Genomic DNA, 20,436 nt, shown 5'->3' on the forward strand with positions numbered 1-20,436 from the left:
AACCTGACTGATCATACCTTCAAACCTGACTGATCTTATCTTTAAACCTGACTGATCTTATCTTTACACCTGACTGATCTTATCTTTAAACCTGACTGATCATACCTTCAAACCTGACTGATCATACCTTCAAACCTGACTGATCTTATCTTTAAACCTGACTGATCATACCTTCAAACCTGACTGATCATACCTTCAAACCTGACTGATCTTATCTTCAAACCTGACTGATCTTATCTTTAAACCTGACTGATCATACCTTCAAACCTGACTGATCTTATCTTTAAACCTGACTGATCTTATCTTCAAACCTGACTGATCTTATCTTTAAACCTGACTGATCATACCTTCAAACCTGACTGATCATACCTTCAAACCTGACTGATCTTATCTTCAAACCTGACTGATCTTATCTTTAAACCTGACTGATCATACCTTCAAACCTGACTGATCATACCTTCAAACCTGACTGATCTTATCTTTAAACCTGACTGATCATACCTTCAAACCTGACTGATCATACCTTCAAACCTGACTGATCTTATCTTTTAACCTGACTGATCTTATCTTTACACCTGACTGATCTTATCTTTAAACCTGACTGATCATACCTTCAAACCTGACTGATCATACCTTCAAACCTGACTGATCTTATCTTTAAACCTGACTGATCATACCTTCAAACCTGACTGATCTTATCTTTAAACCTGACTGATCTTATCTTTAAACCTGACTGATCATACCTTCAAACCTGACTGATCATATCTTTAAACCTGACTGATCTTATCTTTAAACCTGACTGATCATACCTTCAAACCTGACTCATCATACCTTCAAACCTGACTGATCTTATCTTTAAAGCTGACTGATCTTATCTTTAAACCTGACTGATCTTATCTTTAAACCTGACTGATCTTATCTTTAAACCTGAAGAGCATAATAAGCTAACAGAATGGCATTCGCAAATCTGCAGCAGTTTCACAGCCTTTGAGATATCTTGGAATAAAAATATCCACTTAGAATTGAACAGTATATTAGAAATGTGCTACTTACAGCAAGAAAACTTGAAACAAAGTAATGCTGCCTTGGGTCCAACTTGAGCATAAACTTATGCAGGAACTCATTCCTTTTTACATCTGAAAGAAAACAAAACACACATAGATAATGTCAGGACACACTGAAAAAAAAAAGAAATAAGACAGAACAAAGGTACCTGAAGTAGATTAATTTACATTCTGAAAAAGTTTCTGTGTGTCCCATATTCAAAACTTGTATCACACTTGGTATAACTGACACTGAACAGTCTGTACTGTGTCTGTGTGATATTGTACATGTTTTAGGTTGATGTCTCAGCCTGGCTGCCATTTCTCTCGACTGATGGTATTTGGCGCTATAGAACTAGTTTATATGCCATCTATTTTACATTTAACTTTCTTTTTTTTTTTTTGGTTGGATTTATCGTCACACCGACCCATGATAGGTCATATGGCGACTTTCCAGCTTTAATGGTGGAGGAAGACCCCAGGTGCCCCTCCGTGCATTATTTCATCACGAGCGGGCACCTGGGTAGAACCACCGACCTTCCGTAAGCCACCTGGATGGCTTCCTCACATGAAGACTTCAACGCCCCGAGTGAGGCTCGAACCCACATCGATGAGGGGCAATTGATTTGAAGTCAGCAACCTTAACCACTCGGCCACGGAGACCCCTATTTACTTCTGTGTATAAAGATTTGAATGCCTAAGTTCTGATATGCATGGGCAATAATTTCTTTGCACTAAATAACAAGGCTAGATTTAACTTTCTAGCCTTGTTATTCAGTGCAAAGAAATTATTGCCCATGCATATCAGAACTTAGGCATTCAAATCTTTATACACAGAAGTACTGGCTAAGGACAAATGTGACACTAATATCTTAAGTACTTTGTACCCACATCCCTTTAGATTTGCATTCTTCTGTTAAGGTTTTTGGGCAATTCGATTTAAAACAAGATGATGTTTTAAGTCAAATAAATTGCCCATATATCTTTTTTAAAGTACTGCTTTTACACTCTATTATCAAATACTTTCAACTTCACCAGAGGAAATAAATTAATTCTTATCCAGTAGCATTTCAAAATGACTTTTGACCTAACACAAAATGGTTTAAGTAAATATTTAGACATGTAAGACTTTACGACAGAAGTTCGGCAAGATCTTTTAAAGTCAGACAGGACTCACAGTTAATACCTGTGCAAACTTAAAATAGGTGATAAACAACATAATCTAGGATAGTTTAAATACCTAAATATCCTAAAAGATTTGGATTTAATTGTTCCTTAATACTTTGAGAAAATTTACTGTATTTGTACATAGATTAATCTAATGCTCAAATGACTTGCTCCATAGAGAAGAAGTCGTAAATTAACATTTTTTTAAAAAAAAATTATCAATGCGAAAAGCAGAAATCAATTCATTGTTTGAATAAGATTTTTATTTGCAAATATCATATATAAAAAAATACATGTAATTTACAACCTTTTAACCTGATCAATATTAAAGACACCCACCTCTAAATTTATGTAAAATTTTCTGAAATTTTGGAAGTACTTTTACTGATAGAAACTGCAACAAAGAAAAAAATATATAAAATATATCCCCCACATATCTGGTATCTTAGGGTACAACTTTGCATGCACTAATATTTGCTACATGCAAACCTAATTTCATCCGTTTATATCCCTGCTGCTAGGACTTCTACAATTTTCTTCTCTGCCTTTGACAGATCATTTTCAAAATTTGAACAATATTTTACTGAAAATTTCATTTTATATTCCCAGGAAAATTAATGATTTCACAGTTTCACATTAAGAAAAGATTTCTTTAACACTCCAGAATACTCTTAAACTAATATTGAATTACTGTGGTATCTTTGCATTTCAAACAAATGAAACAGTCAAAATCTAAATTTTAAAAGGTCAAAATTTTAATAATCCCTTTTGATATCATGTCCACATTTGTAAAATTTGATATACGTGAATATAAATAGATTTAAGGGAAGGTGGAGGAGCTTACCTGACCAGTTTTGTGTGTACCAGCTGAACAGGGTACCAGCTTCATCAGGAAGGGATAAATTGGGCACATTTAATGCAGAGCTTCCTTCACCCTGAAATACATTTAATTTCAAAATTAATTTTTTTTTCTGATGGAGATGGGTTAGGGGAAGGTAAAGTCATACCAACACAGTTATAGGTCATCTGGCTGCTGACCAAATTGCAGCTTTTGATGGTGGCGAAGGACCCTAGGTGCCCTGTGTACTATTTCAACTTAGGCCGGTACCTAGGTAGAACCACCAAACTTCCCTAAGCCAGCAGAATGCAGCCTTACATGAAAGAATTCTTCATCCTAAGTGGGGATTTAACCCACAGCGGCGAGGGGTAAGTGATTCAAAGTCTGGTGAGTGACCCTGAAATACATTTACAACTTCTCTTCACAATCTCAAATTCTTAAACATCAAAGTCACAGGAAAGTAAGATATTGCAGTCCTTGTGGAGGGAGTCTTCTAGATACTATTTTAAGCACTTTTTCAAATATTTTAGAGCAAAAACCATGACATTTGACAAATGTCTAAAAATCTGACCCAAGGAAAAAATTATTCTTGGATAATCAACCAACCTCCATGAAATAATTCAAGAAATTAGTAATTGAATCTAAAATTCTATCATTATGATATAAGATCTGATATGCAATTACATCATATAAAACTAGACATTTATTACATGATATTACAATAAATAGGCCCAAATATGTTCATTCCAGACCATACATTATTATACTAGTATGGATACAATTTGACAGGACCAGACATTATGGGAAATCACCCAGCTCTTACTGTTATTGCCTAGTCTAAATACAATACTGGCTGGGAACCAGTAGCCAGACAAGTTTTCATATTTCTGCTCCTTCATTTTTTCGTAAATACAAGAGTCCGCCAAGCGGGCAATATACGCCGAAGGTTATATGAAGTTGGGAAAATAATGTTAAAGAACTCATTGTTTGATGCCATAAAAGACAGGAACCATAAAGGAGAAATAAAACTAAAATTCTGTCCACAAAAAAATCCCTTAACCAGGTAAGATATGTTCAGAATTTACACTAAATAATTGGAGTACATCAACGTGACCACAGAAAATGGTTTCGTTTTTCCCTACGGCAATAATAAAAACTAGTACAAAATAGCTATTCATATAAACATAAAAGGATAAAATTTTCAAATAAAAAAATATTGAAGTGAACATAAAAGGATATGTCAAATAAATAACAAGAACTGCAATCAGAGCAATATAACAATACGCCACAAGTAATATGACCTTTACCCTAAACTGACCTTGACCTTGAGCAAGCATCGTAACATGCTTTCTGCATTGTCGCTCGATGTTGTACAATTTGTGCAGTTCCTTGAGTCTTCAAGCAGCACAAAGGTACAGAGCATGACATGAAACAAAAAACTCATATGACTTTTTTTCCCCAACGTTTGGACCTTTGACCTTGAAGAAGCCACCAAACATGCACTCTGCACATCATCTTGATTGGTGAACATTTGTATCAGTTTCTTTTCAAAATCTTCAAGAGATTCAGAGTTACAGAGCGACACAAAATTGCTAACGGACGCTAGCCCTTACGATTATGTTTAGTGGTCATTCATTGTTTGTAAAACAATAGAAACTGACCACTGTAAGGAACAAAAGAATTAAGTGGTTACGGAATGATTCAAAGTTTCTATTGTCTAGCCACACCTCTACCACCTAAGGGTACAACTGTGTTTGCTTGGACGACGGATGACGGACACCGGTATATAACCATGTACGTGCCCTTCGGGGGCATATAAAAATGATTGATAGAAATGAAGCCCACATTACACAAACTTCAGCTCCTTGGGCATCTGATATTGTAATAAGCATCACATTGTGACTTAAAATATGGGTTCCATGGTGCCTTAAATGGGGTCACAAAAAGCAAGTTATTTTCCATAAAGATAAACCAGGGTGGGCTGGACTATTTTGACGATTGTTTGCTGTTATTTTGATATCGAAATAAGTAATTAAACTATTTTTAAACATTTCTTCATCATTAATTTCTCCAACAATTCTAATGAAAGATTAACATGACTCTGTAAAAACGTTCTGAAAAAATTAAGGCATTTCCATGACCCATTTAATGGCAGGTGCATCCAGTAGTGTTACATGTATAACATTTTAATACTTTAAAGTTAAAAATACTAAATTAGCTTAGAGAACCAGCTTACTTTTTCAGTGGAACCATTGAATTGATATTGGCACATTCAGTTCATAGTGGAGCGTCTTTGCATTCTGATACTGATGTTACATTGCATAGTTTATAATTTAAAGGTAAATTAACAAATTGACTTTGACTTCAGGCCATGATGGCAAACCTAGAAAAAGCACCAAGGGATCGGGCATTTTAGTTCAAGATAACTGAAATTTGACTTAAAATGAAATTTTGTGCGCATTTTCGGAACGAAACTTGAAAATTTCTTCAAGATAGCCAAAATTTTGAGATAAACAAAATTTGAGATATCGAGTTTCAACTACATTAACCTCTGTTTATCGTCGTATATTAACTGCTTATTAAAAGACCAATGAATATTCTTTACCATACATATACATTACCTTGTGCTTAAGTTTAGGTTTTCTATGAGCATTCAGATGACTGTTACTCCTGTGGACTGTACTCAAATTTGATGATTTAGTGAGACCAGTATTTGAAGACAATATTGTGGTGGTAGCAGACTTGACGTGTGAGCCCTGGCGCGGGCTGTTCTCATCCTGTATATGACGGCGAATTGGCATATCTATATATCTGTTATAATAACATTAAACATTGTAAGATAATAAATTCTCTGATACAAAATCCAGGTTAGTGTAAAATAAGAAATATTTTCACTAGTTTAGCAATTTTTATTATTTGCAAAACATTTTCTTCAAAAAAAAAACAAACACACTTTAATAGTAATTCTTTTAAGGGGACAACTTATAGCTTACATAAAATTTGATCAGGAATTTGAGCATTTGATACCAAATTCTTTCTAAATTTAAGAAATTCTGGTCTCATAAAAAATCTGATATAGCTGTAAGTAAATAATTATCACCTTTATACTACATTGTCCTTGGTACAGAATATAATATATTGCAAGGAAATGGACAATCATAAGTAATATGAATTACTGTAAACTGATTAATATTCATGGTGGACTAAGTTACATGCCAGATTATGTAACTGGGTCAATTTATGAAACAAAACTCAATGAACAAGTAAAATTCCCATTCATTTGATGCTCATAGTTGAAAATCATGAATACATATGACAACAAAATAGCTATTTTGGCCCAAACCACAAAAAATTTGTGTCCACAGATTCGAATGATTTTAAAGTAATAGTATATTATATTTCCAAAATGTACTTAAGGAATTAACAGTAAATTATAATCACAAAAATACAATAGCTAAAAGTAATGAAAGTAAAATAAGCATATGGGATTTTACAAGTTCTTACTATTTTAAGAAAGGTTTTAAAATGCAAAAAAGGAAGGATTATGGTCTTAGATTAAGCTCTAAATTAATAGTAATACTTGCAGATAATCTGATATAAGTATTTTAAGATTAGGCCACTATAAAATAACTCATTGGTTTGGGAACCACTGCTTACTATTTCATTTCCGCTTTCTGATTAACACATTGAGCTAAAAGGGAAGAAAAAGAGGTGAAAACTGATATCTAAGTTAGTTTTCAGAAAATATATCTAGAAAATGATAACTTTATTATGATGATGATGATGATTATTATTATTATTATTTTCATTATCATTAATATTATTCCGCACTGGCCTTCTAAAATAATATACAAAATTTAAAGATGTTGCGACATCTTGTGAATGATTTTCTATAAAACTCAAATAAACAGTTAATCAATCTTGCAGAATTACTACTTGAACGAAATCAATCAAATCAAAAAAGTCAAAAGTTTGTTTTTGTGGTGAAGCAATTCTTTCAAGTTCTGCACTGATGGGACGTTACTGTACAAAATAACATGCTGCTTATCATTCATATCAATAAAATTGAATTTATCCATGAAACATACATGTTGGGTATTTGCATGCCTACAAAAAAACTATGCAATAATCAAACCTACACATGTAATAAAAACAGTCCTTTTTTCTAAAGTCTTGTTTGTCATAGACATACATACTAAACTAAAATTTAAAGGGACTTTTTACAATTTTAAAACAGAAAAGAACATTAATGTTCAATGTACAAATTTAATATGGGGATATATATAATGCCTAATTTATCCATTTATATCATTTAAGAAATAATGTGCAGAAAAATTGTGTTTCAATGTTATTAATACACAAGAGAGGTTAATCGTTATACATCCGCAGAGTAATTTTACGAGGGCGTAGCCCCATCGAATTATTCTGGTCATGTATAAATGATTTTTAGTGTATTAATTTAAGTAAAACACAATTTTGCTATATATAATTATGTCGATTCTAATATGCCCTTTATCTGAAACAGAAGATAAAATTCAGTAGGGCTCTTTCTTGGTCGTAACAAAAACTACTGATGTTATCGTGATGTCATTTTAGCTAAGCATGGTTTAACAGAAACAAGCATATTAGAATATTTGATAAAATGAAAACACAAAAAGCAAAATGTCTTTAAATATACTTGAAGTCTAAGGACTGTTTTGTGCGAGAACTGCCACATTAGAAAGAACCATCTGACTGAACGTTTTCGAATTTTCTGCAGCTTTTTATCTATGAAAAGGATTTTTCAATTTTCTAATGTTCATAATTATTATAGATCATAATATGTACATTTTACAATTAAAAAGATAATAGAATCACTATTAAGCATGAAATATTATGATGTTAATAAAATTTAATAGCCAATCATAAACACGGTGTCACACTACAAGATTGTCCAATTAATGTGGCAATGTTAACCACTGTACACATGCGTAAGTTACAAGTATATAAGCATGCTGTTATAAAACAAAGTAATACAGAACATTGTTACATACATATATTTTTGTTACATACATATATTTTTTGTTACATACATATTTTTTCAATCTCCGTGATGTCAATATTTTTCCATATTGATAGCAAATTTCGTATTGGTAGTGTGACGTCATTCATGATGTCATTTTAATATGCTTGTTGCTTTAGGATGTTCGTTTATGCCAATATTTTCTATTTTACTCAGGCCAATAATATATATAATAATGGTATCTATTAAAGTGTAGATATGTATGTATGTAATAAAAACATTATTAGATTTGCATCAAGGAACATGCACTCGCTCATTGGCGGAATAAAACTCAACAGAACCCATGCATATTTCTTCATACAAAGCTAGTAAGCTATAAATATATACAAGAAAAGTTAGGCATGCATGATAATTCTAGTTCCATATTACAAACCTGATATTGCTGTACTGACTAAAATAAAAACATTTTTTAACAAATCAGCTGATATATAATGAATCTTAATTACTTTGATTTTTAAAAGGGAGTGCCTCCAGATATACGTATTAAATTCTATATAAATTTTTTACTATTTTACAGCACATTTTCAGTGTGTGACTTCTGTTTTCAGGAAGTTTTTATATATATATGTACAGTCAAATGGCATGGAACAAGTAGCCAGACAGAATTCTACATATTTCATTCAGTATTTTCATATAAAAATGAAACTCACACCCAATTAGTAGCTCTGCTACTCATACAACCTACCTCACCTACTTAAACATATTGCCTTGACTTACTTATGTCCCAGGAGCTCAAATGGGGTCACAAACAGTGGCCAATCCAGGATATTGGTTAAGAGGGGCACAGAATTTCTAGCAGGGTCTAAGGGCATGTCTCTGCAGAAAATATTTGGAAAGTATACCTCACGGTGCAATCTTACTTACATCTGACATAGTTTGGTCATGAATATTTGACATGGTGATATCTTCTAAATTTGTAACTCACCAAGTTGATACCTTTTTACTTTGACTGTCAGTCACTTCCGCAATTATAAATACTACCAATATAATTGTTTTGTGAGCAAAGCCAGCCAAAAATAGTAATTTTTCTGACAGGTAAACCAGCAGCCAGAAAAATATCTTTATTATGACTGTAATTGCAAGACAGACTGCAAACTGTTCCGGTCTGGCTACTTGTGTCTAGCTCAAAACTTCAGTGTCACTGTGTTTATATTTTCTATATACGTTGTACTAATAAATGACTAAGGTAATACTGTGGCATGCCCCTTTAAGTTCATAGCAAATGGAAGCAATCCATTTTTCAGTTTCTAGTTTCCATGTTCACTTATATTTTTTTTTTACAGCTTAGTACAAAATGTGCTAGCAGTCAGTGAAATATGCATTGTACAACACTTTTTTTTTATAAATGTGCAGCTTAAAATATTAGGACCAATACTCAAGTGACATTTAATGTGACATATATTTGTACATTTTGTGCTCTGTTCTTATATATAAAAGCACAACAGTTAGTTATACACCTTTATAAAGAACTGTGCAAATGTAATACAGATGTGAAAACTCTCACCTTAGATTTGGTTGACTTGAATACAGGGGATTTCCTTCCCCTACCCATTTGTCCACACCATTCTTGTCAAGACTTGGGCTCCGTCGCAGTTTTTTTCTCGGGGTAACAGTCAAAAGATGAGCCATGGGCTTATCAGTTACATCTACAGGAGATACCCTGTCATAAAACAATGGCAGTCATATCTTCTGGAGATAAGTGAAAGTGTTGTTTTTAGAAGAAATTTTAAGAAGACTAGACATTTGTCTGCTCCATTTTTGTGTGTGTGAGTGTTCGGGTTAAACGTCTTTTTCAACAATTTTTCAGTCACAACAGTGTCTACTTGTAGCAGTGAAAACAATGCCAAACTTTATAGTGCTGCCTCACTGGAATATCACGCCATAGACACGAGACATGATACCCAACCCAGTCACATTATACTGACACCAGGCTGACCAGTCCTAGCACTATCCCCTTAATGCTGAGCGCCAAGTGAGGAAGCTACTAGTACCATTTTTTACGTCACTGGTATGACACAGCCAGGGATCGAACCCGTCACCTCCCGCACTCGAAGCGGGTGCTCTACCACTTGGTTACTGAGGCAGTTCCATTTTTATCTTTTTATAATGTATCCGACTACAAAACAAACAAGCTTTTAGTGAAACAACAACAACATTTGACAGCCTGTATGAAATACACTTATTTGTTTTTGAATGGTAGTCCGTATGTAATTAATTCTGTTGATACTGACTGGTTTTGATTGAGGTACTGAACTGTCAAAAATATGTTAAAATGAATTTCAACAAATGAAATCCTAGTTGTCAGGTTCACCCTTTCAGTGCTAAAATGGTCAAAAACATCACCAAAATCTATAACAACAGGGTCAAGATGACCCTGAGTTGCTCACCTGAGTAATATGAGCCACCATGTTTCAATCAAACTGTGCATAATTTTTAAAAAGAGGTCAGTTAGTTCATGCATGTCATGAAAGACAGATTAAATCATGCAAACCTTACATGTATCTAAATTTCAAGCTGTATCTCAAAAACAGAATTGGTCATAGGTTCAAGGCACATCAAGTGACCCCTAATCGTTTGGGGCACAGGTATTAATTAAGCACTAGAATAGATCTGATAATGTTTAAGTATTACCTATAACTTCTGAACAATGACCCCAGGATGGGCTCTTTTCCCCAGGGGCTAATTTGACAATTTTGGTAGCAGACCAAAGGCATGCAACATATCAATAGAAAGCTTAGACTGCAGTTTCAGACAAAAGATTTTAAAGTTTTCCTACAATAATATGAAACTGATTACCAAAGGGGCAGTGCCTTCTTTCAAACCCAGGGTTATAGATGAACATTTTGGTAGAGGACAACAAGGCAATGCTCATCAATATACAAGCTAGGCCTTGGTTTTCAGGACAAGAAGATATTTCAATTTTTTTCCTATACAATATATATAAATTGGGACCCCCCGGGGCAAGCCTCTATTCACCCAGGTATAATTGAATAATTTTGGTAAGGACCACAAGGCATGCTACATACAACTATCAAAGGCTAGGTTTGTGTTTGACAGGATTTGTTAAAGTTTTTTTCCTATATAAGTCTATGTAAAAGTTTGACCCCGGGGGCTCTTTCACCAGAGCATAATTTGAATTTCTTCATAGAGCACACATTAATGAACCATGCCAATACCGATGCTCTAACGCCTTGCGGTTTGACAAAAGTTTTTTAAGTTTTCCTTTTGTTGCCATGAACTAATTCAGTATGGAATCAAATCTTTGAACAATTTTAAAGAGACCCATCATGGACTCCCTTGAAAACTGAGTCAATGCTAAATATCAGGCTCATCCTTCGTTTTGACAAAAGTTTTAGTTTTCCTTCGTGCCATGCAACTAAGTTCTGCATGAATTTAATTCTTTGAATAATTGAAGGCGGCCCAGTAGATCACTCCTGTGAATTTAGTGTAATTCTGCATGTTTCAAGAAGATTTTTTAGAAAATGTTACGACGATACGATCCAACACATTTGACAACACTAAAAGTCACCATCGATCCTTTGGCTCAGGTGAGCTATAAAAAAATGGCCTTTTTATATTTTACCCATTACTCCTCGATAACTGAGGTAATCTGAGAGATTCTCTCTCCTGTATTTGTTGCTTGACTTCAGTTTATCTTAGTTGCACTCTTAACCATGAAGTTGTCTGCGAGTGTATATCATTCTCTGAAATAATATGAAATAAGGAATTATGAGATAATAAAAATAAATTTTCTATTCACTTTACTTATACAAATTCGTCCTAAGCTGAGTTTTGAAATCAGATCATAATTGAAAAAGATATCGCTGTTTGAAATTTAAAACTAGAATGTGTCTGTAAGACAAAGGGTGTGCACCCACTGGTACATTTGTCACATATAAGGGGCAATAATTCAAATGTTTGCAGTCTTAAGGGAGTATAGCCTCAACAAACATTTTATATAAAGGATTTATTATTCTAGGCCATATACGTTTTGCGCTTTGAGCATCACAAACAAAAAATCAACTATTTTGGCTATTTCAAGGGCCATAACTCTGTAATAAGTGCTAAGATTTTCAAGAAGAATGCCATGTGTGCAAGGTCACATCATGATAAAGGCTCATGCAAGGTTTCATGTATTTACATAAAAATAGTTTTTGAGGTAGGCATGTCATTAGGTGAAAATGTGCATTTTTAAATCAGGAGCCATAACTTTAAAAATAGGGGGTGTAGCCAGACGAAAAATAAGAGATGTGCAAGTTTATAAGCATGATAAAGACTCATGCAAGTTTTCATCAATGTATATCAAATACTTTTGAGCTAGGTGCGTCACAAGGTGAAAAGGTGCATTTTTGACTATTTCAGGGGCCATAACTCTATAAATAGGGGCGGGGGGGAGGCAGACAAAAAATAGGAGGTGCACAAGTTCATATCATGATAAAGACTTATGCAAGGTTATCAATTTATATGAAACACTTTTGAGCTAGTGCACACAAGTTGAAAGTGCATTTTTACTATTCGGGCCATAACTCTGGAAATAGAGGCCAATGAAAAAGAGGTTTGCAAGTCATATCACGATAAGACTCTGCAAGGTTTCATCTTTTAGAAATGCTTTTGAGCTAGTGCCACAAGGTGAAAATGTGCATTTTTTACTATTTCGGCCATAACTCTGAAATGAGGCGGCCAAGAAATAGGAGTTGCAGTTCAATCACGATAAACTCATGAAGGTTCATCAATTTTTATGAAATGCTTGAGTTAGGCCCTCACAGGTAAAATGTCATTTTGCTATTTCAGGGGCCATAACTCTGGAAATAGGGGGCAGAGCCAGATGAAAAATAGGTGCGCAAGTTCATATCATGATTAAGACTCATGGTTGGACAAAGTAGAGAAATTATTTTATAGAATAATGGAAATACAGTTTGAATCAATATCTAAAACTAAATTGAATCTGCCATTTTGTTTTATGTTAACAAGAAACAGCTACCTTTTTAATTGTGAATGCTCATAACTTTTGCATTTGTAAGTTGACTTTGAAGATTCTTTCATTTTCTAAAATAATTTTAAAGGACCTTGGCTAAGCATACATAGTTGCATTTCCCTTTAAGCAGGACTAATTCAATGGCAGAGGTAGCCACTGATTCTCAAGAACATAATGAAAATCAACTGTGAAAAACATTCATAATTTCAAATTAGATTCCAAGTATGTGAGTCTAAATATGCAGACCTGACCCCTTTGACAACTATCAACAAACACATGAAATGGAAAACCAGTTGACGTATAAATTCTTTATATTTTTTAACAACTTGATTAGAACAATTCTTAATTTTCTGCCTTTTATTCTAACGTTTTGCTTTTTTCCACCTACCTTTAATTTTCTACTTGTGTGTGTGCTAACAGGCTGGAATTCTATCGCTGGAAACTGCGTGCGTGCTGTGTACATGAAATCTCTGTGCAGGATCGGTTGTAACGATGTGTTCAAGAACTGAAACTGGTTATAGTTACTGCGACGTAATATACCCTCCACAATCTGACATCTCTGAAATAAATGAAAATAATTTTACAATAAAAGCAAGTTTTAACATTCTGCAATCTGCCAGGAAAAGCAATTCACATAAAAGCTGTGACTGTGAGCAAAAGTGTTAAAGGCCAATTACAACACTTTTGTTTATAAGGAGGCCTAGCTATTTTTTTGCTATAAGACAAAATATGTTTATTTCTTCTTAAATCTTATTTACAATTTTACTGTCTTCTCAAATATTTGCAAAAGGTTTGAATATTATCTTATTGGAAAATATTTTTTAATCCACTGTTTATGATTACCTCCCTTTATGTCTGTAAATGTATCAGTTCATGTGCAATACTGACCCTGCAAATTATGCACAAGATCTAAATTGACAGCTGATTTATGTATTTTAAACATGAAATTGAAAGCCTTGTGGAACTTTAAATGTTTGGTGTACGATTTATCCCATGAAGGGGCACTTAGTTGATCCAACAATCTTCTGCAAGGCCACGTGAGTGAGCACAGTACAACTTACTCAGATTAGAGAGTATATTATAAACTGCAGCAGTGGCAAGAGATTCAAAGTCAACATCCTTAACCACTTTGCCATGGGCCGGCCCCCTGGATGCATTGAAAGTTTTAATAAGTGAATGGTAGGTGCTAAAATGAATCAATTTTGGAGCAGTACTTTTCAGATAAATAGATAAAATGCCTTTGATCCACTCTGTTACAATCATCTTGCAATACAGCTGCACCTCAGCAATTAAATTTCAGATCTTTGCTGTGTCATTCTGTAACTCAATCAGTCTGGCATATAAATCAAGATATTATATATTTGGCATCACTTATATTACCTGGACTCGTTTTCATCAATGAATGATCATTAGAATGATCATTAGACAACTACAGATATCTCAATGAAATGTTCTTAGTATGTGCTTGCTAAAAACAAAGTTCTAGCAAACTGAATATTCTCAGCTCTTAAGTATAAGTCTCAAGTGCAGGAGGTAGTAGGTTCGATCTCCATACCAAAGACATGAAAAATGGTACCAGTAGCTCCCTTGTTTGGTGCTCAGCATTAAAAGGGAAACCAGCCTCTTCTCTCATACCCTCATGGCGATGGATTCCATCAGGACTGAGGTGTCAAGAGTGATTAATATAAGTTGTAGAACTTGCTTCACAATCGACCAAAAATGTATCAGTATAAATTTTAAGTCCAAAATGTAGATGAATATTGGCCCACAGCTTACAACTCAAAGTTGCACTGTATCTAAAAAGTGATAAACAATATTTTACTTCAAAATCATTAATGACACTGCATTTTTTAAAAAATGTTTACATAGCATTCTAGAAACAGCTCTTCAAACGTATTAGAGCTTTCAACAATCCAATAAATCATCTAGATATGCATGTTTGCACTTTTGAATTATACCTTTAAATCAATAATGGTTGTCCTTATGCCATAAATTAAATACGATAGATTAAATAAAATCTATTCCGAAATCTCTTAATATCATTTTTTTTTATTCCTTTTTTTCTTCAATAGTCAAACAGAATGGCATTATGGAAGAGTTAGGTTAATTAAATAATTCTGTTTGACTTAAAGCATTTAAGTTTTCCTGAAGTGTGCAAAGGTGAATGTGTTCCTAACCTATCATAGAAACGCCCATTTGAAGAGGCAGTGGGATGAATGGCCCTATTCTAATGGCTTGCCAAGTCATTCTTTCTCTCTCTTTCTCCTTAAATATTAATGAAGACATTTAATGCACCTTTATCAATTTAATTTGAATGTTCTGTAAATGATGTTTTGATGTGACATCAAAATAGAACTATAAAAGTTTGTTTGTTTGGGAATTTTTTTTTGGTAGTTTGACTTTCTTACAAAAGGACTTCAACTGAATAATGGCAGCCAGCTTGTCTGATGGTTGTTTGTTTGTTTCGAGTTTACCTCTATTTTTCAGCAGTGCATCAGTTATGCAATGGCGGCCAGTAAAAGCAGGGCCCCGTGATTCTTAGATCTGCACTCTCCCTATTGAATAACCAGGCAGTCACCCAAGACTGTCTGAACCATTACAGACATTCTCTGCAACTGACTGAGTACTTAGCAATAAGAAATATTGTTATAAAATATTGGACACAATATTAGATCACTTGTACAAATCATATGAAACAGATAGAGCAAATACTAAACCCAACTGAGCTAATACAAGACAAGAGATGTTTAGTTTTGGTAACAGTGAGCTTGACCCTTGTGGTCACAGAGACAATCCCATAATTATTCTATTAAGCAACCTACATACCCAGTTCCAGTGCAAATTATCTTCATTTCTAATTAGACTTACTCAGAGCAGTAATAATTTTTCATTTTTTAGTAACGCTGCCACTCAAAATAAAACACAAAGTTAGTTCTTCACATAAGTTTGCTATACACCAAGTCTGGTGATAGTATGTCAATCCTGACTAAAGTTATAAACCTGAATTCACTTTACTGTCCTTTTTGATGATCCTAGACAGTGAAAAAAATTTAGTAACTGTAACCTTGACCATGACCATAATTATGGCATTTAATTTGCTCTTTTTTTATTACTTTCCCTTTCCCTGCACCAAAGGAAAAGACTTTTAAGTTAAAATTAAGACTACCCATCCTTTACCCTCCTAACATTTGGACGCACATCATGACTTTATTATGAACTCCACCCATGTTCTGACATGTGCACTTCTTTGGAAAAAAGGCACTTCATCACTACATGATTTATTAATATTTTAAAATGTAAATGTTCAAATAGATAAGGCTCTTCAAATATTACGGCTAATTTAACTTCTCAAATACACATTAGCTTAATACAAAGATAAAAACACAGTTTCCATTCACTTTTTAAATATTTCAGTTTCTACGTTGTCCCAGCATTAGGGTTATCTACACCAGGTTAAAATTGATTTTCATATGTAAGTAGATAATACTATTTAATTTGTAAATCACTCTCAATATAACTCCACTGTTCTAAGACCTTAAAAGCTTTCGATTGAACTAACCCCTATGTTTAAAAGTTTATTACTCTGTATTCCATGTTGTGACTTAAAAAGTAAGTGCATTTAGTACCATCTTGAAAAAGAATTTAAGCCGCACTATGAGAACATAATGCATTGGCAACCAGCATGGATCCAGACCAGCTTGCACATCCGCACAGTCTGGTCAGGATCCAGTCTGTTCGCTTTCAAACCCTGTTGCAATTAGAGAAATCGTTAGCTAACAGCATGGATCCATGCTGGTCGCAAATGCATGTTGTTTTTTTCATGGTGCGGCTCATTTATAAACTTATTCCTCTGAAAACCCAGAAGTGCTAGCACTTCATCCATCTGCATTTATTTATCATTGTATTATAGAAATTAGATCAAGATATAAACTAAATTCAACTAGAGCTGTCACAGCAGTGACAAATTATACCCCCACAATACAGCCTTGTCACAGTTGAACCTCAAAATCAATAGGGGTTTATAATAATCTGCTAGGCATGATTGACTCCCTATCAAGTTTAGTGATCGTAGACCCAAGCGTATGTCAGTTATCATCCAGAAATGATTTAACTGTTCTGGGTCACTGTGGCCTTGACCCTTGACCTACTGACCTCAAAATCAATAGTTGTCATCTACTGGTCATAGCCAACCTTCCTATCAACTTTCATGATCCTAGGCCCAAGCATTCTCAAGTTATCATCCGGAAATAGTTTTACTGTTGCGGGTCACTGTGACCTTGATCTTTGACCTACTGACCTCAAAATCATCTTTCATGTTCCTAAGTCCGAGCCTTGACCTACTGACCTCTAAGTCAAAAGTGACCTGTATTTTATGAATAATTGTTACACCAGTGTACCAAAATGTATGGTTCTAGGCTCAAGCATTCTCAAGTTATCATCCGGAAACCGTATAACTGTTCCTGGTCATTGTTACCTTGACCTTTGACCTACTGACCTCAAGGTCGGACTTGCCTGTATTTTATAATGTTACACCTGTGTACCAAAAATTATTTAAATCTGTCAAGCCTTTAGTTAGTTACATGAATAAATACTATATTCTAGGGTTGTTTCATTTTAAACATATATAACTTCAAAGTTCACCCCTGACGACATATTGCAGCATGCAAAAAAAGTGTTTCTTTAATAAACATTAAAAAAACAACCAAAGACAAATGAAATTATAATGACGTGTTAATTGTTTTCTTTTCATTATACATATTTTTATGGCTCCAATTACATTACTTTTAGCTCATCCCTCTTATATATGTTAGGTATCAAATTTTTATGCCCCAACATGTGTGGGGCATGAAGCGTATGTAAGTTCCGAATCTTGTATGTCAAATCCCTTCTAACTTTTACAGACGAACAAGCTTGATGTGCGGATGACCACTAAGGAAGGAACTTTTGCTCTGACTATTTTACCACAGTTATGGCCCTTTGATAGCTTTGTTATATAGAATATAGAGAAAAATCTTGTGCATTCAATTCCTCAAACACTATTGATAGGATATACTTGAAAGTTTTATGGATAAAAGACCTTGATGTGAAGATGGCCATAAAAAATGGACTGTTTTCTGAGGCTATTTTTTTTCTCTAGATTTATGGCCCTTTCTCAATTTCACAAAATGGGCCATAGTGAAGAAATTTGCTGTATTCAACTCCCTTATACACTTTTTGAAGGAATAGATTCAAAGTTACTCAGATGAACAACCTTATCTGAATATGACAATAAAGGATGAGGGTACATTTGTATCATTTAGACGCAATTCTAGTTTATATTGTAATTAATTAATTTATAGTCGCCAACTGTAACCTATATGGGTGACTCCTCCAGAAGATTGTTAGTAATGTAAGTCACCAGGGAAGATAGTACAAGATACAGAAGATGCTCCAATTCCAGAAGCTTCCCTAAGTTCTTAAATAATAGCATGCTATTTGTAAAGCACCCATGTTTCATAGTCGGACAGCCACTTTGTCCGCAGTTATTTCAATCTTTTAGGCATACGCCCGTTTGATACAGAAAAAATGTGTCTGACCTGTGATGCATACAGATGCATGGAATGGTCATATACTAGCATCATTCAGCCTTAGCCTTTGGAACATGAACATGATCAACGAGCCTTATAAAAATGATAGTGTTGAAGTTCCCTGTTTTAAATCTTAGTTATATACAATGTAATATTATTTTTTACATGAACATTTTTTTGCATCTGACACAGATGAGGAGTGGAAGTCATGTTTTCAAGCCTCTGTCAATATATACAGATGAGAGGAGAGTGGGGTCAATTGCCAGTTAGAAAATTGATAAAGCTACCGAAAACAGCAAACTACGTGGAATAAAGCAAAAATGGAAACATCTATTCACATTTTCAAACATCTTCTAGTCTTTCAGAGGAACACGTCCCCCGTATATGGAAAGAAATATTACTCTAATTGTATAGCTTTGACAGCTATATTCATGTTCTACATAAACACAATGCCACAAAATGATCACCTAACAGTTTCTGATCCTTTTTTTATTTATTTATCAGTTTACACTTATCTTTTTCTGTTTATTTTAGCACAAGAATGAACTCGAGCTATCAGAAAGTAAGCACGCTCAACTATTTTAATGCTTGGAAATAAAACTAAGGACCATTGTGGATGATGATGTGGGACACTGCATGTCAATGAGTCAAATCCATTATTAAAGTAATAACAGAGACAGAGTGAAAGTGCATTAAAACGTTAACCAGGATTTTTAACTATATAAAAAACATACTTCATAAAATTTTGGTGCCAGAGTCATGCCACATATGATGTTAGTGTTATTATATGTGTGAAGCAAATCCGTTGACTAATAACAGAGATAAAGTGAAAGTGCATCAAACCTTTAACCTAGCTGTGGATGCAGACGCAAGGGTTACATAATGTAGGATAGTTCTCCATGTACTTTGTATAGTCAAACTAAAAAGTACTCATGGGTGATAGACCGTAGATTCCATCAGTGTTATATAAATTATGAAATAAGATAGGTGTAAATATTAAATAAGAAAGATGTCAACATTGTATGCATGACGACAAAATTAATGTCTCTTGAATTTGATAGAAATATCAAATAACTGCAGGAGTTGACGACACAAAGTACATGTTTATGTAATTTTAATACTGTAAAGTTCAAAAAGGTTGGAGTTGGGGGATTAAGTCAAAAAAATATAATTCTAAATGAAATTCCAAGTAAAATGTGCATGACCACTTTATGTTGGTGATTACTATTAGGCACATAATGCAGAAATCCAAAAAGAGGTATATATATCAAGAAACATAATCAGACATGACATTGCAAGTTGTTGATGTCAGGTGACCGCTGACTCAAGGTGACCATTAAGGCAGTTTAGACTGTACCTGAAGTACAGGAAATGATGGACAGAATTAGCTGAAACACTGTAATTGCCATCCTTAGGCAGCAGAAGTATAAAAAAGAAACTCAGGGAGGTGTTCAAGATAGTGGAGGTTCTAAAATATCACACACAATCATTGTCTGCAGGGGCAGTTTCACTGCTGGGGATGTCACCCCTGCAAAATCTGGCAGCTGACACAATCAATGAATATATTAATTGTTACAACAATGACTGAACCATTATTGAGCCATAATTTTCATAAAATATATATACTCAACAATAGTAACTTACTGATCTGCAAGGAATTTAGGGGCAGTTCCATTCTAACAGAATCATTAACAATTTGTTGGGTTTAATGTCCCACCGACACAACGGTAGGTCATATGGTGATTTTCAGCTCTTCATGGTTGTAGAAGACCCCTGGGGTGCCC

The 20,436-nt window shown here is 34.2% G+C and overlaps 1 protein-coding gene across 1 annotated transcript in view; it reads right to left on the reverse strand.

Annotated features, from left to right (window-relative positions):
- The window catches only part of LOC123551504 (F-box/WD repeat-containing protein 7-like), a 51,146-nt gene that overhangs the window by 24,795 nt on the left and 5,915 nt on the right, over positions 1-20,436 (reverse strand). The window contains exons 2-8 of the mRNA XM_053542139.1: positions 13,474-13,644; positions 11,694-11,761; positions 9,615-9,770; positions 8,484-8,501; positions 5,670-5,859; positions 3,055-3,145; positions 1,054-1,136 (exon numbers count right to left, since the gene is read on the reverse strand). Coding sequence (XP_053398114.1) covers positions 1,054-1,136; positions 3,055-3,145; positions 5,670-5,859; positions 8,484-8,501; positions 9,615-9,770; positions 11,694-11,761; positions 13,474-13,644 — 777 coding nt within the window. The remainder of the gene's footprint in view (positions 1-1,053; positions 1,137-3,054; positions 3,146-5,669; positions 5,860-8,483; positions 8,502-9,614; positions 9,771-11,693; positions 11,762-13,473; positions 13,645-20,436) is intronic.

The sequence above is a fragment of the Mercenaria mercenaria genome, chromosome 4 (genome assembly GCF_021730395.1).
Source record: "Mercenaria mercenaria strain notata chromosome 4, MADL_Memer_1, whole genome shotgun sequence".
Taxonomy (NCBI): Eukaryota; Metazoa; Mollusca; class Bivalvia; order Venerida; family Veneridae; genus Mercenaria; species Mercenaria mercenaria.